This window comes from Capricornis sumatraensis, chromosome 14, assembly GCF_032405125.1.
Source record: "Capricornis sumatraensis isolate serow.1 chromosome 14, serow.2, whole genome shotgun sequence".
Lineage (NCBI taxonomy): Eukaryota > Metazoa > Chordata > Mammalia > Artiodactyla > Bovidae > Capricornis > Capricornis sumatraensis.
This window is the reverse complement of record NC_091082.1, coordinates 10171032-10194806: the sequence shown is the minus strand read 5'-3', so window position 1 is coordinate 10194806 and position 23775 is coordinate 10171032. Positions and strand designations below refer to the sequence as shown.

The window sequence follows — 23775 nt, the reverse complement described above, 5'->3', positions numbered from 1 at the left end:
GTGGGAATGCAGGGTACACGGTGTGAATGCGCGGTATAGGGTGGGAATGCGCGGTACACGGTGGGAATGTGTGGGATAGGGTGGGAATGGGCGGTACACGGTGGGAATGTGTGGTACACGGTGGGAATGCGCGGTATAGGGTGGGAATGCGCGGTACACGGTGGGAATGTGTGGTACACGGTGGGAATGCGCGGTATAGGGTGGGAATGTGTGGTATAGGGTGGGAATGCGCGGTACACGGTGGGAATGCGCGGTACACGGTGGGAATGTGTGGTATAGGGTGGGAATGCGCGGTACACGGTGGGAATGCGCGGTACACGGTGGAAATGTGTGGTATAGGGTAGGAATGTGCGGTACATGGTGGGAATGTGCGACATGGTGGGAATGCGTGGTACACAGTGCGAATGTGTGGTACAGGGTGGGAATGCGTGGTACACGGTGGGAATGCAAGGTACACAGTGGGAATGCAGGGTACACGGTGGGAATGCACGGTATAGGGTGGGAATGCGCGGTACACGGTGGGAATGTGTGGTACACAGTGGGAATGCAGGGTACACGGTGGGAATGCGTGGTATAGGGTGGGAATGCGCGGTACACGGTGGGAATGTGTGGTATAGGGTGGGAATGCGCGGTACACGGTGGGAACGTGTGGTACACGGTGGGAATGCGCGGTATAGGGTGGGAATGTGTGGTATAGGGTGGGAATGCGCGGTACACGGTGGGAATGTGTGGTATAGGGTGGGAATGCGCGGTACACGGTGGGAATGTGTGGTACACGGTGGGAATGCGCGGTATAGGGTTGGAATGTGTGGTACATGGTGGGAATGTGCGACATGGTGGGAATGCATGGTACACGGTGGGAATGCGTGGTACACGGTGGGAATGTGTGGTACACGGTGGGAATGCAGGGTACACAGTGGGAATGCAGGGTACACGGTGGGAATGTGTGGTATAGGGTGGGAATGCGCGGTACACGGTGGGAATGTGTGGTATAGGGTGGGAATGCGTGGTACACGGTGGGAAAGTGTGGTACACGGTGGGAATGCAGGGTACACAGTGGGAATGCAGGGTACACGGTGGGAATGCGCGGTATAGGGTGGGAATGCGCGGTACACGGTGGGAATGTGTGGTATAGGGTGGGAATGCGCGGTACACGGTGGGAATGTGTGGTACACGGTGGGAATGCGCGGTATAGGGTGGGAATGCGCGGTACACGGTGGGAATGTGTGGTACACGGTGGGAATGCAGGGTACACAGTGGGAATGCTGGGTACACGGTGGGAATGCGCGGTATAGGGTGGGAATGCACGGTACACAGTGGAAATGTGTGGTACACGGTGGGAATGTGTGGTATAGGGTGGGAATGCGCGGTACACGGTGGGAATGTGTGGTATAGGGTGGGAATGCGCGGTACACGGTGGGAATGTGTGGTACACGGTGGGAATGCGCGGTATAGGGTGGGAAAGTGTGGTATAGGGTGGGAATGCGCGGTACACGGTGGGAATGTGTGGTATAGGGTGGGAATGCGCGGTACACGGTGGGAATGTGTGGTACACGGTGGGAATGCGCGGTATAGGGTGGGAATGTGTGGTATAGGGTGGGAATGCGCGGTACACGGTGGGAATGTGTGGTATAGGGTGGGAATGTGTGGTACACGGTGGGAATGCACGGTACACAGTGGGAATGCAGGGTACAGGGTGGGAATGCGCGGTATAGGGTGGGAATGCGCGGTACACGGTTGGAATGCGTGGTATAGGGTGGGAATGCTCGGTACACGGTGGGAATGTGTGGTACACGGTGGGAATGCGCAGTATAGGGTGGGAATGTGTGGTATAGGGTGGGAATGCGCGGTAAATGGTGGGAATGTGTGGTATAGGGTGGGAATGCGCGGTACACGGTGGGAATGTGTGGTACACGGTGGGAATGCGCGGTACACGGTGGGAATGTGTGGTAGACAGTGGGAATGCGCGGTATAGGGTGGGAAAGTGTGGTATAGGGTGGGAATGCGCGGTACACGGTGGGAATGTGTGGTATAGGGTGGGAATGCGCGGTACACGGTGGGAATGTATGGTACACGGTGGGAATGTGTGGTACACGGTGGGAATGCAGGGTACACGGTGGGAATGCAGGGTACACGGTGGGAATGCGGGGTACACGGTGGGACGGGACACAGACAAGAATCTGGGGCAAAACATGGCTGGGGGCAAGACGGTCACAACGTGTGTGTGTGCACAAGGGGGACGGAAGGCTGTCGGAGGGGAGGGGTCCTCTTCTCAGTTTCCACATGCTAAGTGATCCCTCCTTTATAAAGCTGCAGTGAGAGGACCCTGAAGGTCTTCCTGGGCTTCAGGTGAGAAAGTGGATGGGGCAGCCCACAGAAGAAGGGACATATGCATATTCTCAGAGGACATGGAGCAGAAGCTCGGGCTTGCGATTCAAAGTGAACCACTCAGTAAGCTCAGTGCCTGCCGGTCAGCTCTCCTTCACAAACAAGAAGAGGAGCAGACAGGGCTCAGCTGCGAAAGGGGGGCCGCGTGAGCAGTCCTACGTGGAGTCAAACGTTTGAAACAGAACGTCCACATGCTGCTTTCGGATGCTGGAAGGAGCTGTTGTGATACAGAAGGAAGGCTTCAAGGCCACGTGGCCACATGTGAAACTCGATCCGGGTGAGTGTTTCAAACAGTACATGAAACAAGAAGGCTTTAGGGACCCACTGGTAAACAAACAGCAAACAGAGCAGGTTGGAGGGATGTGTGTTAGGAACTGGGATAGGGGTTCATCAGGGAGGCAACTAGGAGGTATGGAAGAAATAACCAGCAGGTCTATGGGGGAAAGCCTGCAGTCCTAGGAGGAAACTCTGGGGCCAGTTAGAGCAAAGCCTCCATTACTCAGGTGGCTGGGCACCGATCAGTGGAGACCCAGGGTCTGCAAGGCAGAAGCGGAGCCCAGGGCAGAATTACTGATGAGGGGAAGCTGTAAAGTGATACTAGGGAAGGAACCAAGCTCTCATCAAACCTGCTTATATTATTATAATGTTAATAGCTAACATTTATTGAGTATTTACAAGGTATTAGACATTTGTCTAAGTCATTTCTATATGGAAACTGGGTTGCTGATTAAGAATGACTCACAATGGCCTTGCTATCCTGAGTTGAGGAAACTGAGGCAGAGCTGCTAAGAAATGTACTCACTATGATGCAGTTTGTAAAAAACAACCAGGATTCAAACCAAGGTAGTCGGTTGCAAAGTCTGGGCTTTGAACCATGCGCTATAATGCTTCTCTAGAGACCACGTGAGTCTGAATTTATCTTAGGTGATAGTCAGGCATTCATCCTGGATAAGGTGATGGTGACAACAGCAGAGGCAAGGGGGTCCTGCTGCATGAGGCAGAGCACGCACAGCCAGACTGCAGCTCCACTGCAGACACGGGCTTTGTAAACGCTTCTGCTTCTAAGACCCTTACTTTTTCCTTTTTAGCAAAATCAGCACTGAAAATTTCCACTTCCATCTCAGAGAAGCTAAGGGATTTGTCTGTCTCCAGGCATGATTCGAGAAGAGCTCAGAAGCCTCTGAAGTGCCGGGCACTAATCATTCGGCTTGGAATCCTTCAGGATGGAAAGAACCTGAAGGCCTGGTGGCAGAGGGAACGGGGAAGCAGAGCACGAAGGTCTGGAGCTGGGGGGTCTCCAAAGCCGCTTGCTCCATCTCATCTAGCGGAGGGGAGGTCTCCGGCTGTGCGACCGCGGGGAGGCTGTGTCCGTACTCACCTGGCCCCACAACAGCTCTCCAAGACCAATGAAGAGGCACCAGAACCACTGGGACAGGGTGAGTTTTGTACAACTGAATGGTTTGCCCCCAAATTCCACGATGATGATCTAGAACAGACAAAGAGGCAGCCTGTGACTGGGAGGCAAGTAACAGGTAGCCAGCCCTCTAGTCAAGGCCACCAAAGCCACGTCAGCTCCCTGCCCCAGGATCCCTGCGGTGCAAACCCTGGTCTGCTTGTTGGGGAAGGAGAAAGAAGAGACCCAGATGGGGGGAAGGGAACAGAGACACCAACAGTCTTTGCAGAGCCTTCTGATGGGGAGTTTCCAGTCACTATGAACACTATTAATGCAAAGGCGAGGGGATCAAAGGGAGCTAAGGGCTTCCTGTGACGGAAGCCAACAGTGATAGAGCAGGGAAACTTAGGAAGTGTGCAAGTAAGGAAGAGGCAGACACTCTTGTGCTCGTCATCTCTTGCATGGCACCTGTCTTGGGACATCTCTGACGGTGGCAAGAGGAAAGGCGCTCGATCCTTTCCCCAGCAGGGCAGTCATGCCCTTGACTCCAGCCCCGCAGAAGGGATCCACATCAGGCTTATCTGCAACTGCACATGGCATCATGCCATTTCTTCTCCTTTACTCTTGAATCATGTAGCATTTTGTACCATGAGCCCTTCCAGCACAAAGCGGCAGGGACAGAGAGACGCCTATTCGGCACCTGCATGCACATTTCAAGTGTGCCAGTATGAGGCATGAAAGGGGTTACAAGACAGAGACCTTCCTCCCGGTCACTGTGTTAAATTTCTGTGTTCTAGAAAGTTAAGGAAAGAATTCTACAAATTTTATTTTATTCACTACCAACATGCTGCCGTGCACTGGAGCACTCGACATAGAGGGATCCAATTCTAGAGAAATGAGCAAATGAGAGCCAGCCGGGAAACCCAAAGGGTGCAACCCGCAGCCCAAGTCCCTAGCCTTCTTCTGGGGCACCCAGGCAATCCTGGCTTCCAGCATCTGGCCTTTATCTTCCCAGACCTTCTATCCCAATCCTGCTGGAATCTCACCTGGCCGATGAATGTGCCCAGCACCACTGAGCAGAAGATGAGATTGTGGAAGATGCCCGAGAAGACATTCCTCTCCCCGTGGATCTTGCGGGAGTTGATTTCGTTGAAGAGCTGCATGAGCACGAAGGTGTTGAAAATAATAGTGTAGTGCTGGCTGGGCGGAGAATGCAGAGGCGCTCTCCTTCCGCTGTCAATGTCAAAGAATTTCTCACCTAGTTGGGAGAGGGGTGCACCGGAAGATTGAGTACACTCTCAGGGAGGGCTGAGGTGGAGTCAAGACAGATGAGTGGGGCCTCACTGTTGCTTAGGGTTGGTGTCCACTCTAACTGGTCAGTGTCCGAGCCACACGGTCACCAGGCATTTTCAGTGTTAGCCCTGGTCTCAGCATTTCTGACCTTCTCTCTCAGTTCGTTTCATCAATATTTGCCTTCTTGCAGCAATGCATGGTGGTAAAACTACACGTGCTAGAGTCTGGCAGACATAGGTTTGAAAAACAGTGCCACTATTTACTCAATATGTGACCTAAGCTTCAGTTTCATGATCTCAAGAAAGGTATCATAAAGTTACCCGAGAGATTCTTAAGAGGAGTCAGAGAATGCCATAACGCACCACGGCGTGGGAACAGAGGTGCACCCAGTGCGCGAAGAGGCTCCTGCCCCGCTGACTCAGCCTGCGCCCTGTGCCCTCCTCCTCTCGGGCCCCCTCTGCCCATCTCCTTCTCGCACTCCACATGCTGGCCCCCACCCCACCCTCCCCAACCTCCCCATGGCTCACCCGCAAAGACAAGGAAAAAGATGACGGTGAGCTGATAGACGGCGTGACCCAGGATGTTCTTCATCATGGTGCGCGAGATCAGAGGCTTATTGCGCCCGTAGGGCCTGCGCTTCAGCAGAGAGTCTGTAGGAGGCTCTGTGGCCAGGGCCAGCGAGGCAAAGGTGTCCATGATTAGATTAACCCACAGCATCTGCACGGCCTTCAGTGGGGAATCCTGGCAGGAAGAACCACCACTCCTTTTAGCTTTCCTTGCAGACGACCCCTCACCTCACTCGTCAGCCTCACCTTTGCCCCTGAAAGGGCCTACCTCCTGCTATCCAGCTGAGTCACACTTGGAAACTTATTTAACCTCTTTGTAAAACGGGGATAATGCCTATTCTACAAGGCTGTTTATGAAGATCAGCCTCCTGAACTGAGGCTGGAAATCACAGTCACCTTTGATATTCCACGGTGCCAGCACCGCACTCCTGAACTGAGGCTGGAAATCACAGTCGCCTTTGATATTCCACGGTGCCAGCACCGCACTCCTGAACTGAGGCTGGAAATCACAGTCGCCTTTGATATTCCGGTCTCCTGTCCCGTCTACTTCTCCATCTTAGAGAGCAATTAGAAGATAGGGGAAAAGTCCTTTCTGTTCTACCTTCAAATAAGTGCTTTCTGTTCTACCTTCAAATAAGTGCTTATCATGCTGGCTAACAGGTAAGTGCTGCATTAATGGTGGATACATGATCATCCTCCCACAGGAGCAGATGGACTCGGGAGAGCGAACTCCTGCCCCAACACCCCTGCACAAACGCTGGGCCTTGCTCCTCGGCCGACACACTGTAACGTCACACCCCTTGTTTCTTGGCCCCAGCCCCATCCCTCCCATCTCAGCTCATCCCACCTGGGTGATGCAGGCTCCAGTGAAGGCCACGATCACGGCCACCACGTTGACGGTGAGCTGGAACTGCAGGAACTTGGAGATGCTGTCGTAGACGTTCCGCCCCCACATCACCGCCTTCACGATGCTGGTGAAGTTGTCGTCCGTTAGGATGATGTCGGAGGCCTCCTTTGCCACGTCTGTGCCTGCAATACCCTTAGGTAAGAGGGGGGAGGAAAACAGTGAGGAACTGGAAAAGGAGCTCATCTGTACTCAGAACCCATTTCCTCAACTCCAAGAAGCTTCAGAACTCAGCACAAACACCAGAGGGCACAGCAGCCACACGAGTTCCACAGACTAAACCAGCGTGTTCTGGTCTTCTCCCCCAGAGGAAAGGAAGGGGAATATGCCGCTGTCACACGTGGAAAAGGGCACCAGGCCACATTGCCAGCACCGCATTCCTGAACTGAGGCTGGAAATCACAGTCGCCTTTGATATTCCATGGTGCCAGCACCGCACTCCTGAACTGAGGCTGGAAATCACAGTCACCTTTGATATTCCCCGGTGCCAGCACCGCACTCCTGAACTGAGGCTGGAAATCACAGTCACCTTTGATATTCCACGGTGCCAGCACCGCACTCCTGAACTGAGGCTGGAAATCACAGTCGCCTTTGATATTCCCCGGTGCCAGCACCGCACTCCTGAACTGAGGCTGGAAATCACAGTCGCCTTTGATATTCCGGTCTCCTGTCCCGTCTACTTCTCCATCTTAGGGAGCAATTAGAAGATAGGGGAAAAGTCCTTTCTGTTCTACCTTCAAATTAAATATCCACTTTAAATCCTTATGTCCCCCACACCTTGAAGTCACTCTACGTTCTTTCCTAGAAGGAGCAGTCCAGCAGCATGGTTCAGATATCCTGTCCTTATTTAAAATCCTATTTCCGGGTAACCACTCAGTTCAGTTCAGTTCAGACGCGCAGTCGTGTCCGACTCTTTGCCACTCAAGGTTTGTAAACAGACATACCAGTGGTTGAAAGCAGTGCTTGAGAAACACTAAACTTTCTAATCTGGTAGTCAAAGCCTTCAACAAGTGAACTGTGGTTCATTTTCCAAAATGCTCTTATATAAGCTTTCTGCTCAAAGCCTACTGATTGATTCACGACTCCCTGAATTCTCTCATTCACTTCGAGAGTTCAGTCTTCCACTTACGCCCTTTGTCCAAGCCTGGAGCATTCTCTTTCCCCTTCCATTTAAATCCTATCTATCCTGAATGAAGTGAAAGTTGCTCAGTCGTGTCTGATATCTATCCTAAACGCCCCGTAAATTAATTAAGCCCAGCTTGCTAAACAAAACTGTTCCTAACATCCCCAGGCCGTACTTCTATGCCATGTCTCACAACCCCTAAAACCTGCAGAGAAGCCTGTTTGTGAATCTGGCCTGCACCATTAGATTACTTGTTCTGTTTACCTGGTAGTAGTATTTTCCTATCCAGATTGCAACAAATGAATATCTGTTAGATATACTATACAATTCAATTTCCCTTTCAAAAGATTCTCTAATATATCCACACAATTCTGTACTATGCACTGTTAAAAGAAAGAAGAGAAAGAAAAAAGAAAGAAAGAAAGGATGTCTTTATATTGTACTACTATGGAATAATCTCCAAGTTAGGCTGTTAAATGAAAAACAGCAAGGTGGGAAAAAAAAGTATATAGTGTATATACAGATAAATATAGCTAAGTGTCCCTTATTTAAGAGAACGGGATATAAAGATACTACACATTTGATTGTATTTTTAAAGGAGCAAACAGAAGGATAAACCAAAAATCAAAGATGCTATCTGTGGGATTAAGAAGGAGGCAACAGGCTGGAGATGAAAGGGATGGAAGCTAGACTTCTATAAACAGACCTTGTTCCATATATTTTAGTTTAGAATCATGTAACTACTTCGTATAGGCGTAAAACAACATTAAGTGTAAAATAAGCAATCTCAAAAATGGAAAAAAAGAAACCAGCCCAACACATGATATAATGAAGTGGTATAACCAGCTGATGGCAAACCTCACAAAATGAAAAGTTCTAGATGACTTTCTGAAAACCACAGCACTTTGATCCTACATCTGTAGTAGGATATACCTACAGGATAAAAAGAACTATAAGAAAAATCTTTACCTGTTTTTAGTACAGTAATTGTATTATTATTGCTCTCTTGAGACTATTCCATATATATTAGGATAAAGCCAATAATGATTATGTTAATACCCTTAGATCAATGTAAAATCAGGGAAGTAAAGTTAGGAAGTTAGTTCCAGAATTCTAAATGTGAATTGGAAATGCCAATATGAATTCACGAAGCATTCTACCTTTAAAACAAAGAAACACAAAACCAAAAAGCGATATAAAAGACGTATTTCCTAGCTTTGTCCACTGAAAAGTTCTAGAAACAAGAATTTACTCAGAAGTAAAGAACACCCTGACATTCAGATTGTCTTCTCTAAATGCCATTTCTCACTAAAGCAATGCAGAACTCCTCTGAAAAGTGGATGATTCTAGATCTAGGACTAGAAACATGCACAACGGATGTAGAACATCTCACCATGCAAGAGGCCGAGAGCGCTATTCCACAGAGAGCTGAGGTCACACTCACAGTGCTCAGCAGAGCGGGAGAGGCTAATGGTGGGCCAGTGTGAGCATCAAGATGACAATACGGGCAGTGGGCGGAAACATATCACATATATTCAAAAGAATATGAGCTCATAATGATATTTTAAAAAACAATTAACTTTTAGAAGTTTCAGTTCAGTTCAGTCGCTCAGTCGTGTCCGACTCTGCGACCCCATGAATTGCAGCACGCCAGGCCTCACTGTTCATCACCACCTCCCAGAGTGCACTCAAACTCACGTCCATTGAGTCAGTAATGCCATCCAGCCATCTCATCCTCTGTCATCCCCTTCTCCTCCTGCCCCCAATCCCTCCCAGCATCAGGGTCTTTTCCAATGAGTCAACTCTTCGCATGAGGTTCATTGGACAACTTTGGAGGATCCCCCCAAAATCAACTGATTGCTTTGGGGACTGGTAAATAGTGGAGAAAAATCAAGCATTTAACCTATCTTTCACATAGGAGCTGAACCAAAGAGTTGATGAAGGTAATTTTCTTTTTATACAAGTATTCAAGTTAATAAAGAAAGAAAATCAGAACATTGTCATATTGCAGCCCTTAGTGAAAGATGGGGTGTAGAATCTGACTGCTCATAGAACTAAATGCTACTTTATAGGAAATACAAGGGCACTTTAAAGGACACGGATATGATCAACAAAATCCATGACGTGGTATATCCCACATAGGAAAACAAACCATTTCCATCAAAATTAAATAGCTAGGAAAAAAGACGCAAGGGCTTGTGCAGAAAAGAATTAACCCAGCATGGTTGAGACTGCTATCTTGTGAAAGGTCTGTTTGCAAGGCTGGCACTTGGTTAGCATCTGGTAACTTGGCTCTCAGAATGTGCTCAGTCAACATTAACTGAAAATTAGTGACGCACTAATTTTTCTTATTTTCCATTGAAAACCTGCTTCCTTCTAGGAGTCTGGAATCTTAGCGTATGCAGGGTTGATGTGCTTATATGGCCAACCTTAACAGACCTCTAGGGTGCCAAGTCTCTGATGCATCTCTCTGGGCAGAAACATCACCTGCATTGCTACATTTTTGTTGCTAGGGAAAGCTGGTGCTCTTTTTGACCCCCTCACAGCAGGGAGCAATCACAGCAGGGAGCAATCACAGCAAGCCTGCATGTGGATTCCAGACCCTGTCTGTGACTCTGTCTTACTAGATTCTTAGTACACCAGTGGATTAAATCTTAGCCATGAATACAGTTAGAGGCCGCGTCCCCTGCGCCCTTCCAGTGAATCCACAAATGTGAAGGGTGGTCTTGGGAACCCCTGACACATAGGTCCTGTGGGGTCAGTGGTTCTCAAACTTTAGGGTGCGTGAGGATCACCCAGAGGGCCTGTTCAAGCACGGAGTGCTGGGCCCCACTGCAAGGTTTCTCACTCGGTAGATCTGGGGCGAGGCCTGAAAAATCTGCATTTCTGTAGGTTTCCAGGCGGAGGCGGAAGAGCACACTTCAGGAACTGCTATTATAGATTCTTACATTTAAGAGATATATCAACCAACCACAGTGTATGGATCTTGTTTGGATTCCCATTTGGACAAATAATTTAGGAAAACAAAAATCTTATCAAGAGAAATGTGAACACGGACTAGATAGCTAATGATAGCAAGGAATCTGGAGAAGGAAATGGCAACCCGCTCCAGTGTTCTTGGCTGGAGAATCCCAGGGACGGGGGAGCCTGGTGGGCTGCCGTCTATGGGGTCGCACAGAGTCGGACACAACTGAAGCGACTTAGCAGCAGCAGCAGCAAGGAATCAATATTGCTGTGAGACAATGGCATACGGTTCTTTTAAATATATTTTATTGATACATAGTTCTCTTCCAGAGACACATACTGGATGAAATGATATAACATCTTGGGAATGTTTCGGAGTAATCCAGCTGGAGAAGGGGAAATGTGTATGTGTGGGCCAACACTGGCCCACCCAGCAAGATTTATTCTGGGTAACAGGTACACGGGGATTCAATAAACTATTCTATTCTTGCATTTCTTGAAACTCTCCAGGATAAAAACTTTTAAATTTTATTTTCTGGGTAAAGAGAGCACCCTAAAGATAGATTTCTTCTTGAGTCACCACCTACTGCTTAAAAATCACCAACAGTTCAAAATGTATGGGAAGCTTACAATCATTACCTACTTGAATGGGAGAATGTACTTTGCCATCTGAGGGCTTCTAAGTGTCCCTGAGCATTAGAATCAACAAGTGTACCTATTTAGAAACACCTAAAGATTTCTGTTTGGGCTCCAAAATCATTGTGGATGGTGACTGTAGCCACGAAATTAAAAGACGTGTGCTCCTTGAAAGAAAAGCTATGACCAACCTAGATAGCATATTAAAATGCAGACATTACCTGGCCAACAAAGGTCCATCTAGTCAAGGCTATGGTTTTTCCAGTGGTCATGTATGGATGTGAGACTGGACCATAAAGAAGGCTGAGTTCCAAAGAATTAATGCTTTCAAGTTGCAGTGTTGGAGAAGACTCTTGAGAGTCCCTTGGAGAGCAAGGAGATCAAACAAATCCATCCTAAAGGAAATCAACCCTGAATATTCATTGGAAGGGCTGATGCTGAAGGTGAAGCTTCAATACTTTGGCCACCTGATGTGAAGAGCTGACTCATTGGAAAAGACCGTGATGCTGGGAAAGACTGAGGGCAGGAGGAGAAGGGGATGACAGAGGATGAGACGGTCGGATGGCATCACTGTTTCGATGGACAAGAGTTTGAGCAAACTCCACGGGGTCGCAAAGAGTCATACGTAACTTAGCAACTGAACAACACCATACATTCTGGGACCTGGCCCAGATGCTACTGAATCAAGATAGCTGACTGTCGAACCTTGACATATGTGATTTTAAATGAACTTTCTAAGTGACTCTGATGCTCCTGGCCTCACAAACAGAGTGATGAACAGTGCTAACTACAGAATAAACACTTTCCTATGGAATGTGAATCTTCTATAGTGCGCCTAGGCAGACAATATGATCATATTCATGGGTAAGTTTCAGTTTGTCTTGTTTTCCTGGGTAATGAAACCTCATGACTTCCCTGTCTTCATACTTCATGAGTCCCTCATTAGATCTATTATTATTGGCCAGGCAGGCAGGTGAGATGGAGTTAGAGAAAAGAGCACAAAGCGGGCTACGAAGGTCCAGGAAGCAGAAAGGTACCAGAGCCTGTCTGGGCTTCCTTCTGGCGCAGGCAGCTTGCAGGCAGAGAGAGATGCTACGCTGAGCTGCTTACCATGGCAAAACCAACATCTGCTTTCTTCAGAGCCGGCCCGTCATTGGTGCCGTCACCGGTGACAGCCACCACCTGTCGCTGGTCCCCGACAGTGCTGTCGATGATGCCTGGGGAGACAGGCGCACCACAGTGAGGTCGGGGCCCGCTTTCCCACAAAAGATGCTCTTTTGGTCTCCCTCTCTAATCCCTGTCACTACTCCCTTTTTACGCTCTTTCCTTTTTCCCTATGCTGGAGGTTTCATAGCATCACCAAACGGCAGTAAACTGTTTCACAGGTAGCAATCTAAGCCAAGAAAGCCTGACCTCATTGGATATCCTGTCCGGTACATCAAGACAGCTATTATGCAGTCGAAAACGCACTGCACGATTTGAAGGCAGAGACCCAGAGGCTGAATGATAACACTTCCATTTACCAGCTGGGCAATCTGGGTAAGTTACGTGTCGTCTCAGCTTCAAACTTTCTTTTCTGCAGAATGGGAAGAGCTTAACCTGTATTGCCTAATTCCCAGTACTATCGACAAACAAGATATGATAATGTTAAAAAACGACTTCATCATATAGCTTATACTCACCAGGTGCTCAGATGTTTGCTAACCTGCATGTTCTTCCATGAGCTGGGAAGCTCTCCTAGGCCTCCCTATTCAGGATGGAGAGTTGCTTTGGCTTTGGTTCTGTATCTGTGCTCGCCCTGGTCTGCCTTCCTCTATCCCAGGCACCTGCTCAGGAGCCGACCTCACCTTTCACCAGCGTGTGCTTGTCAGTGGGGGAAGACCGCGCCAGCACTCGGAGCTTAGGCCAGATCTCGTCCAGCTTCTCCTGCTCCACCTGCAGCGGCAGACACACCCGGGTCAGTCAAGCTCAGAGCAGCTGCCAGGAAAGTCTCCACACGCGCCAAGCTCCCGGGGCAGCTCGTGTCCCAGGGCCCTCCAGGAGCGTGACCCTGGCCTCCAGCGGAGGCAAAGCAGCCAGCTCGGCTCCGAGGGCGGGTTCACGGACGCTGACCGTTCAGGCCCTGCTTGTCTCCTTTTCCTCCCGATTCCCTCCCTGGGAGCCAACCCCCTAGTTTTGAGACCCGAGACGGAAGGTGGGACCCTTCGCTGTTGGCTGAAGTAGTGCCTCTGAGGTCTTCGCTTCGATCTCCACTTAGACCAGAAGCTGTGGCCTTCCCACACCCAGATCATACCCTGTCCCCAGCCCGAGCCCCTGCCAGTCACAGGGCAGTGGCACAGGAAGGGTGGGGTAGAGGAAAATCTGGGAAAATCATCCCACGACTGGAGAAAATGGGGAGATGTGAAAAGTGAGTCTCCAAGGTAGCTTGTGAATGAATACAGTGACAAGAAAAAGTTCCCAATTTTACCGTCTGAGCAGCTTTGGCAAAAGACACGTCTCACTATAAATAGATTTTAATTTAAAAACCATCTACTTTCTCCCACCTGTCCCGGATGCCTTCCCCTAATGAAGCAGGCTCTGATTCCCACCACCTGAAGCTCACCTCGCCCTTCTCGTTTCGGATGAGGCGATTGAATTCTTTGCCTTCTAAGCACAGGAAGTCGTCCCCGGGTGTCACGATGCCGCACTTGGTGGCGATGGCACGGGCTGTGTTGATATTGTCCCCTGTCACCATCCTGACAGTGATGCCCGCTCGCTTGCACTTGGCAATGGCGTCTGGCACCTGCGGAGAGTGAAGCAAGCAGAGAGGAGAGCTGGGGGCGGCGAGGCCTGGCCATCGGCTTCTGCTCAGCTGTCCCTCACTGCGGACAGGAGAGAGGCACCCTGGAAGTAGAACCACGCGCTGAAGGCCGAGTCTGGTCAGCTTTGTATTGCTTGGTGCCACCTTACTTCTGTCCTACCCATGAAACTCACATTTGAATTTGCCTTACTGCACCATGAGTTGAGGGCTTCCCAGGTGGCGCCAGTGGTAAAGAACCCGCCTGCCAATGAAGGAGGCACAGGTCTGATCCCTGGGTCGGGAAGATTCCCTGGAGGAGGGCATGGGAGCCCACTCCAATACTCTTGCCTGGAGAATCCCATGGACAGAAGAGCCTGGTGGGCTACAGTCCACGGGGGCCCAGAGCCAGACACGACTGAGTGACTTGGCACGAACGCACGCACCACGAGCAGAAGGGGAGCTCTGCCTCGGGAGCCAGGTGTCAAGGCTCCTTCTCTTACTCACAGTCTAGATCTCTCAGCAGGGCACGCTGGACCTTTTGAGATTTTACCACTGCCTTCCTTTCCAGCACAAGTTTTAACTACCTTCCACCCCTGGCACATACTCCAACCACATCAGTTCTTTTAAGTTTCCCAATTGCATGACACCCCGTCATGCCTCCAAAAGTTGAGAGTAGTGTGGAGCTACTCTACGGGTGCCTGACAAGACGTGTTGATTGAAGGGACGTGACTAGAGCCCAAGTTGGTGTCTCAGTTAATTCCATCTCCTCACTATTCTTAAGTGCCAAACTGTTATCAGCCCAGGAAAACCTATGCTTCTCACCCCATAGACGGCATGAACCACAGGAAGTCGGATTGCCACTTTGTATTAGTTCAGTAAGCTACAGGAGTTCTGTGAAGCAGGAAGCACAGAAACACGTATCCGGCAAATGAGAAGCAGTTAAGTGACTTGCCTAAGTTTCCTACAGCTGGAAACGGAGCTGGTCCCGCAGTTCCCGTGACTCCTGCATGGTTGCTCATTAGCTCACAGCGGGCCAGTGCAGGGGCCGTGGCCGCTGGGAGACTCCCCTTCATGCTTCCCAGCCCTGTTCCCAAGTCGGAGCCTCACCTCCGGGCGCACAGGGTCCTCGATGCCCACCACTGCGATACAGGTCAGCTCAGTGAGGATCTCGCTCTCATTGTCCCACGGGGGCTCTCCATCATTGAAATCCCGGTAAGCGATGCACAGAGTCCGCAGCCCCTCACAGGCCATGGGCTCGATGACGGTGCGGACCATCTCATCTCGGTCCTTATTCTTGAATGGCATGGCCTCCCCCTTTTTGTCCAGGATTCGATTACACCTGGGAAGGCGCACAGTCAGAACACAGCACCCCACCTCCCGCCCAGTGTGCTTCCACACATTACAGACACCGACCACTCTGCATGACTCCTAAAGACACTATCATGTGGCTGTAAATCTCCACTCATCACCCAGAGCTGAGCCCCTGTACCCAGGGTGGGGTGGCTGGTAGGTGGGCAGAGTGTGTCGCTCTCCCCTGTTACCTGCTCCTGCTCCTCTGGGAACGCAACATCGAGAGCCATTCGTGGGTTGCCTACTCTTTTGAGCTTCTCAGTGGTAGAGAGACCTTCTCAATCCCCAGTCTCTAGAGGACTCAGGCCAGAGGGTGTGGGCAATGACAGAGTGTCACCCATGGTGGCGCTAAACCCGTGCTGGGGCACTGGTTTTTAGCTACTGGCCCTGAATCCACATAGGTCAACCTTTAAACGCCCTATGGATCATCTAGCTAATTTGATTATGCAACTTCCTGTGATCAGAACTGAGAATGAAAAGGAAAAGGAACACAGAACTAACATTTCTAGTGCTTACTATGTGCAAGGCGTTTTTCATACACTGAATCATTTAATCAGAGTAACCCTGTGAGATAAGTGGGTATCATCTCTTCAGAATAGGAAATGGAAGCATGGATTGCCCAGGTCTGAACCCTGCCTGGACCACTATCAGTTGTATCGCCTCTAGCAAGTTACTGAACTTCACCGCACCTCTGTTTCCTCATCTGTAAAACAGGGATAGTGACAGCATCTGCCTCGAACTGCGAAGTGTAAGTATAGTATCCAAAGTACATAAGAGCCAAGCTCAGATTTTGTCATGATGTTACCACCCGGAAGGAGGGTCCGCTATTATCGGGGTGGCTCATCATGGGGCTGACACCCAGACCTCCCTGAGGGGGGGACCGTGGGGGAAGAAGCTGGGGGGCTCACTTGCGCAGGATGATCTCGGAGGCGCCCTTGCTGTACATGCGGTAGCCGCCGCCCGGCTTCTCAATGACTGTGCTCATGGACTTGCGCACCGAGTTGAAGGTGTACACCTTGTAGAGCTTCTCCTCAGGCACCTCGCTGCGCACGGCGTGGTAATCCTGCTTCAGGTCCGAGACAAAGCCCAGCAGGGCGCACTCGGTCTTGTTGCCCACCTGCCGGGGCAGGCCGCCCTCCTTCTCTGGAGGCTGGAAAGAAAGGCAACGGTGGGCTGGCTGGGCGAGGGGCCGGCCAGGGGAGGGCTCCCTCAGGGGGCTTTCGCACATGTGCCTGGGCCCATGGGGGCGCGGGCTGTGGTGACCTGGCCCCGGAGCCACCTGGGGCCTGGGGTCTTTTTAGACGCCGTGGGGCTGGTGCTGGTACCTCTAACACTCTCTCTTAGCTTCCAGAAACTAAGTGATTTACCCGTGATAAGCTCAATTCTGCTATCAGCATGAGGCCTCTTTTTAGAGATACTGCCTTTCCATGGTGATTGCACAGCCACAGATTCCTACCTGCCTCACTCCCCCACCCCATCTCCCAATCTACTTCCACGGATTATTCCCTAGTCTCACCCCAAACACGTTCACTGGGGAGTGGGAAATGGGAACTGGGATGGCAATTCAGGCAGAATAAATGGGAGAAAAATCAATGGTTCCTTCCAACGACCCATTTTAAGTGTCCTGGCAAAAGAAGAGCTTACCAGAATCTTAGAGGTGTAGGCACTGTTGATGGAAATGCCATTGACAATAAGGTCCAGGACCTTGGGCACAAGGTCATCAGGGCTTGGGATCTGTTGGTAATGAGTGTCTCCAATGTAAGCCTGCACCACACTCATGCGGTTCATGGTCAGCGTGCCCGTCTTGTCCGAGCAGATGGCTGTGGCGTTGCCCATGGTCTCACAAGCATCCAAATGCCGCACCAGGTTATTGTCTTTCATCATTTTCTACAAAGGAGAATAGATGAGACTGCAGAGGGCCAGCTGCGCTCTCCAAAACACAGGTCAAAGGCCATTTTCTAGCCAGCAACTCTCCGCATTTCATTTCCTGCTCCCATACAAAAACGCAAGATACCATTTTTGTAAACCCTCTTAAGATGCTACTGGGTTAGGTAAACGTTGATGCAACTGATCCAGGTGGTCCTTCCAAAGTGCCAGCGGCTTGTGCCCCCGGAAGGCATCACCCAGAGTTTATGAAGACAAAGTGGCTGTCCTTTCAGCAGAGCTGCTTGGCGCCCCTCCCTCTGATCTGTGTTCTCAAAGAGCAGAGCCTCATCCCAGCCTCACCTTTACAGAGTAGGCTAGTGAGATGGTGACGGCCAGGGGCAGCCCCTCAGGCACAGCCACCACGAGCACCGTGACGCCGATGATGAAGAACTTGACAAAGTACTGGACGTAGATGGGGGTACACTCGGCCAGCCACGGTCTGCGCTGGATCGCAAAGTTGTCGATCACAAAGTAGAGAATCAGGATGAGAACTGTGATTGCAGACATGATCAGACCTGTCCAGGAAACAAATCACGTGAACCCAGGCTTGAGGGCATTCCTAGGGCCCTAACTGGAGACGGATATCAATCTGGTCATACCCCAAGGCCCTAAGCTAGTCTCTGGTGCTTGTTCATTACGGTGTAGGCCAAAGACATGATTTTGCATTCTAAAGACATGGGTATTAGTTTTGGTGCTGTACCAACTTGACTCATGGCTTTGGACTGGTCTTGACCCCTCTCTGAGCCTATTTCCTATAAGGGGGTTGGTACAGTTTTCCAAAAGCAGCATTTTAAGATTCTATCTCAGAGATACTATCTTCCGACAAATCATGACGTAGTGACTACCGTTGCCTCTTTCCTAGCAATTTATTGACTTTTCCTCTAGTAGACTGAGAACGCCAGGCAATTCACAATGTGTTCGCAGCGACGCCCTGTGGTGTTAGCACAACTCCTACGTAACTAACCCTCAGAAGAGCGCCTCCCAGCCTTTCTCCTGACGTGGCACAGAGAGAAGACAACAGCAATGGCAACTGTTCGGGCAGTGCTCACCATGGGCCAGGCAAGCACTTCCAGGGAGTAACTCATGAATCCTCACAACAACCCTGCGAGATAAGTTACTACTATCATCCTCTTTTATGAGGAGACGAAGGCACAGGGAGGTGTTGGTGTGGCACACCAGAGGGGGACCACACCCTGGCCTGTCTGAGACTGAGCAGTTTCCTGGGCTGTGGGACTTTCAGTGCCAGAACTGAGAAGGTCTCCAGCAAACTGCGACAGCTGCTCACCCTATACATCCTACAATGGAAGAACAAGCTCTGGGTCAGCAAACAACTGGCCTGGGGGCTCCAGCTGCCGTACCTATCGCCTGGCTGCTCTGAGAGCTGGGGGATCAGTACTTGGGCACCTGTGTCTACCTGTGGCACAAGATCTGGGAAGAGTTCTGCTTTCTGATTCGTTTCTTTGCTTTTCCCGAGGGCCCAGTGAGTCAGGGAAATCAGAGCAAGACTAGAGGTGATTATTTCAGTGAAGGCATATTCAGGGTCAGGACAAGCAAGGCATCGAGCGAGGGTGCAAACTTTAGGAAGGCCTTCACTCTCAGGGTACTGCATTCCCTTGCTTCCTTCTGGTCCTTGGCCTCGCTTGATGTGGGAAGTACACAGAGACTAGTGACAGCCCTCAGTGGCCTGTTCTCCCTAAAGAATAAGGTGGGGATTAGGAGCACAGCAGGAGCCTTAGGCAGGAAGTGTTTAATGCTTCAAACCTGTGTGCCAAGCTCAATGATTTGATTTCATACTTCAATTTTTCTGGTTCATCTATTGTCTCTTTGCAAGGGGTGTCATGGTGTCAAAATTAGCTGGGTACTGGAGCTGAATGACCAGGCCAGGCTGACGCTCTGTCAACTCCGTGATGCTCACAATGTTCTCTGTTTGTTTGCACTGTCCAATAGGGAGCCATTGGCCACACGTGGTGACCAACCACTTGAAACAGGCTGATGTGACCGAGCAGCTGAATGCTCAAGTGGATCGCCGCAGGTTCCTGCTTCTCACTGTGTGCTCAGCAGAGCAGCAGCGCGGGCCCCACCCAGGGGCTTGTTAGGAACACAGGTCCCACCCAGACTGCTTGAGTCAGAATCTGCACCGTAACAAGGTCCCAGGTGAACAGCACACGGAGAGACGCATTGGGCTAGACTCTGTAGTGAACACAGAGGTGGGCTCAGGAAGTAAACAGCAGGAGCAGACTGCTTGGAGGGATACCCACTGAGGGAGCAATCTTCCTTTCACTGCCTCTTCCAGCTCCGTCCCTCCCCGCACCCTCCCCATCACCCTCTCCAGAGTCAGGCAAGGAGAAGCTGTTTCCTCTCCTGATGCACAGGAGTGCCTTTAGTGACTTCTGCTCTGCAAAGCCCCTCTTTAATCATTGTCTTCTTTGCCTTCCAGTCCTCATTTTGAACTCATTGCTCTGTGCCTGGCCATTCCTATGCTAGAGAATTGCTCCCAGCCAACAGCAGCCTTCTCTACCCTTCAGGAATTTTCAAGCCAATACTTGAGCAGGTGAGTAGTTATTAGAGTCTTCCTTCTTGCTAATGTTAATCTCCCATTTGTTTTGGGCCTTTAACTCTAAATAGAAAGACATGTCTCTCTGCTAAAGCCAAGGGTCCAACAGTCACAGGGAAGGACACAGATTCTTGAACTACACCAGCCACTTGGAATTTTCGGCTCCTTCCTGCCAGACCTGGTTGGTACAGACAGGAGGTAATCAAAGTGGCGAGGACCCAGAGGAAGACTGACGGACACACTGAGAAGGCCCCACCTAACTCACCAGCTTTCCCAATCTGGACGGCCAGGCGGGTCAGCTTGCCCTGCAGCACGGACTTCTCCTTTTTGGGCAGCTTGGCGGCCTTCTTCTCCTTTTCCTCACTGTCGATCCCCTCCTGGCTGTTGAGTGGCTGGATTTCCAAGGCCACTCCATCTTGGGTCTTTGCTATGGTGCACACACAAAGAGGGCAGGTCAGCAGGCAAGGGAGCAGCCCTGAGTAGTAGCAAGGGGAAACTAACACGCCCCTTTGTCTGTTTCTGGAACACACCTTGGACCTCTGGCATCAGATCTGACCTCCCTCACCCCATGCCAGACAGGGAGCTTGACCTTCTCTTAGGGCCTTGGGAAGGGTATCTTAACAACTGGAGGTGAAATGGATGGCTCTCCTCTGCAGTGGCAGCTTCCTGGCAGTGTCTCAGAGCCCTGAGCCAGGTTTATTCTCGCAAGAGGATTTGTCCTGCCACTCGGTGCTATTACCAACAGCCATCCTTCCTGGAATTCAGTGCTTAAAACAGTGAATCTTTACTGCAGAAAGGGGCTGAAGGGGAAGGTTAGTAAATGTTCCTAGAGCATAAGGGTCTTGTTGTTTAGCTGCTAAGTTGTGTCCAACTCTTTTGTGACCCCATGGACTGTAGCCCACCAGGATCCTCTGTCCATGGGATTTCCCAGGCAAGAATTCTGGAGTGGGTTGCCATTTCCCTTTCCAGGAGATCTTCCCGACCCAGGGATCAAACCTGCACCTCTTGCATTGGCAGGCAGTTTTTTTACCACTGAGCCACATGGGAAACACATTAGGGTCTTAGTTGGCTCTTTAAAAGGTTCCCCCCTCTCTCTACATAGATATAGGTTTTCATGGAAGAAACCCAGACCCCAGACACAGGGTATTTTCCAGTTCCCTCTTATATTAGTTGAGCCATAGGGGAAGGAAATCTCCTTTCTCCCCTGTCTGATGAAGGTAGGGAGGTACAGAGTACCTTTCCCTAAGGGAAGAAGTTGGTATCAGGGACTCTCTGGAACAAGAGAAGGCAGAGATAAAGACAGACACAGAAATCCATTTTGCTTTAAAAGGAAGAGTTAAAGAGATCTGAAATTTAAGAATTACTTTTTGTTGAGTCCTGGTTTTCCAACGTGATGTCTTTATTTCTAAAATCCACTATGATGTGGGTTATGAAAGGAAAAAAGGCTCCAAGAGCTGTCTCAAGAGAGCAGTTCCTGCTGGCCCCCAGCACCCCTCCAGCTTCACCCTGCAGAGCTCTGCTCCTTTGCTTAGGTGCCCTTCCTGAGAGATTGTCTCTGCTGCCAGACTCACAAATAAGACAGAGACAGGATGTAAACACAACCACCAAAAAAGAAACACACATCAGATTAGGAAGAAGAAAACAGACTGGAGAGAACAAAGAAGTGGGGACAGAGGTTACAGAGAAAGGGCTCTCTGCACCCCAGAGAAGACTAGCTGAGAAGGCATCTAGATGGGAAGACGGCACCAAAAGAGGAAGAAGAGGGTGCAGGGACTGCCCATCCCAACCCCTTCCCCCATAAGGACCCTGCAGACTTCCAACCCAGAGACTAAGGGTCCTTGCTCTTTAACTCTGGCCAAGGGCAATGAAGCAAGGTCAGCACCCTGGGAAGAGCAGATCACCGCACAGGCTTCCCGAGAGAAATCTTGACAGGAGGCCCCTTGAGCTAACAGCAGAGGGTGCTGCGTCCCACCTTGGATTGGGTTTGGCAGCTTGGGACTACCCCCAGATCTCTGCACCGTCCTCAGGATGAGGCATGTAGGCCACAGGAGCAGCTAACAGACTTATGGAGAGGAACAGAGGGAAGGCAGATGGCCTGGAAAGATCTGGTTTGAGTGTGGGCAGGTGGAGATGGTAAATGAGTGAGTGGAAAGGTTACCTTTGTTGCGATTTTCAGGGACTCCTTGTTTTTTACCTGTTTGGAACAAGAAAGAAAAAAATGGGGTGGGGACCCAAAATGACTATTCAGAGATCAGATATCCAATTTGCCGGTCCTGTTCAGAGCCTGAAAGGGGGACAGCAAAGGGTCTGAGTTGCAGCGAAGGGGATGTAAAGGAAGCTCACACCTCTGTTTATCCCCATTTTTATTAGAGGCTCTCACAAACCCCTGGGGTATGGACCAGGCCACTCATGGAGGGGAGTGCACACTCCCTCCGGAGCTGCTTTCGCCTGGAGCACGGCTGCTGTTGGGAGGTGCTTCAGGCTTGAGTCAAACCACTTGGAGAAATGGGGTGGGGCTTAGGGAGTGAGAGGTCTGAACTGTTCCTGGTGGCAAAGGCCGCACAAGGTGCCTCCATGTCAGCTCACCAGCACCAGGCAAGCCTCCTCCTTACTCACTCTGAAGGCAGCTGCAGAACAGGCTGGTTCCTACCTGAATGAGCTTTGTTGCCTTTTCATTAACTGCCCTTCCCTAACAGCCCAAGATGCACCTCCAGCCAAATGGTACAAATCCTCTCCTCCAGGAGAAGGAATGCTTAGGGAAAGGTGCACATTTGGTTTGTTATCTTTCTGCCTTCTGTTTTTCCTTCTTTCAGGAACAGTTCAGTCCAGTTCAGTCACTCAGTCGTGTCCAACTCTTTGCAACCCCATGAACCGCAGCACACCAGGCCTTCCCGTCCATCACCAACTCCCGGAGTCCACCTTAACCCATGTCCATTGAGTTGGTGATGCCATCCAACCATCTCATCCTCTGTCGTCCCCTTCTCCTCCCACCCTCAATCTTTCCCAGCATCAGGGTCCTTTCTAATGAGTCAACTCTTCGCATGAGGTGGCCAAAGTATTGGAGTTTCAGCTTCAACATCAGTCCTTCCAATGAACACCCAGGACTGATCTCTTCTAGGATGGACTGGTTGGATCTCCAAGGAACTCTCAAGAGTCTTCTCCAACACCACAGTTCAAAAGCATCAATTCTTCGGTGCTCAGCTTTCTTTATAGTCCAACTCTCACATCCATACATGACCACTGGAAAAACCATAGCCTTGACTAGATGGACCTTTGTTGGCAAAGTGATGTCTCTGCTTTTGAATATGCTGTCTAGGTTGTCATAACTTTCCTTCCAAGGAGTAAGCATCTTTTAATTTCATGGCTGCAATCACCATCTGCAGTGATTTTGGAGCCCAGAAAAATAAAGTCAGCCATTATTTCCACTGTTTCCCCATCGATTTGCCATGAAGTGATGGGACCAGATGCCATGATCTTCGTTTTCTGAATGTTGAGCTTTAAGCCAACTTCTAACTCTCCTCTCTCACTTTCATCAAGAGGCCCTTTAGTTCTTCTTCACTTTCTGCCATAAGGGTGGTGTCATCTGCATATCTGAGGTGATTGATATTTCTCCCAGCAATCTTGATTCCAGCTTGTGCTTCTTCCAGCCCAGTGTTTCACATGATGTACTCTGCATATAAGTTAAATAAGCAGGGTGACAATACACAGCCTTGATGTACTCCTTTTCCTATTTGGAACCAGTCTGTTGGTCCATGTCCAGTTCTAACTGTTGCTTCCTAACCTGCATATACATTTCTCAAGAGGCAGGTCAGGTGGTCTAGTATTCCCATCTCTTTCAGAATTTTCCACAGTTTATTGTGATCCACACAGTCAAAGGCTTTGGCATAATCAATAAAGCAG

The 23775-nt window shown here is 50.1% G+C and overlaps 1 protein-coding gene across 3 annotated transcripts in view; it reads right to left on the bottom strand.

The window, feature by feature from the left end:
• ATP2B4 (ATPase plasma membrane Ca2+ transporting 4) overlaps positions 1 to 23775 on the bottom strand; it is a 52771-nt gene that overhangs the window by 11538 nt on the left and 17458 nt on the right. For 2 of the 3 annotated variants that reach the window (XM_068986377.1, XM_068986378.1), the window contains exons 6-18: positions 22034 to 22069; positions 20141 to 20302; positions 17622 to 17836; positions 17040 to 17282; positions 16304 to 16545; positions 15153 to 15384; positions 13869 to 14048; positions 13114 to 13201; positions 12377 to 12483; positions 6488 to 6679; positions 5602 to 5815; positions 4828 to 5039; positions 3767 to 3874 (exon numbers count right to left, since the gene is read on the bottom strand). In XM_068986377.1, the coding sequence (XP_068842478.1) occupies positions 3767 to 3874; positions 4828 to 5039; positions 5602 to 5815; positions 6488 to 6679; positions 12377 to 12483; positions 13114 to 13201; positions 13869 to 14048; positions 15153 to 15384; positions 16304 to 16545; positions 17040 to 17282; positions 17622 to 17836; positions 20141 to 20302; positions 22034 to 22069 (2231 nt within the window). The remainder of the gene's footprint in view (positions 1 to 3766; positions 3875 to 4827; positions 5040 to 5601; positions 5816 to 6487; positions 6680 to 12376; positions 12484 to 13113; positions 13202 to 13868; positions 14049 to 15152; positions 15385 to 16303; positions 16546 to 17039; positions 17283 to 17621; positions 17837 to 20140; positions 20303 to 22033; positions 22070 to 23775) is intronic. The other variant, XM_068986379.1, reaches the window with a different exon arrangement.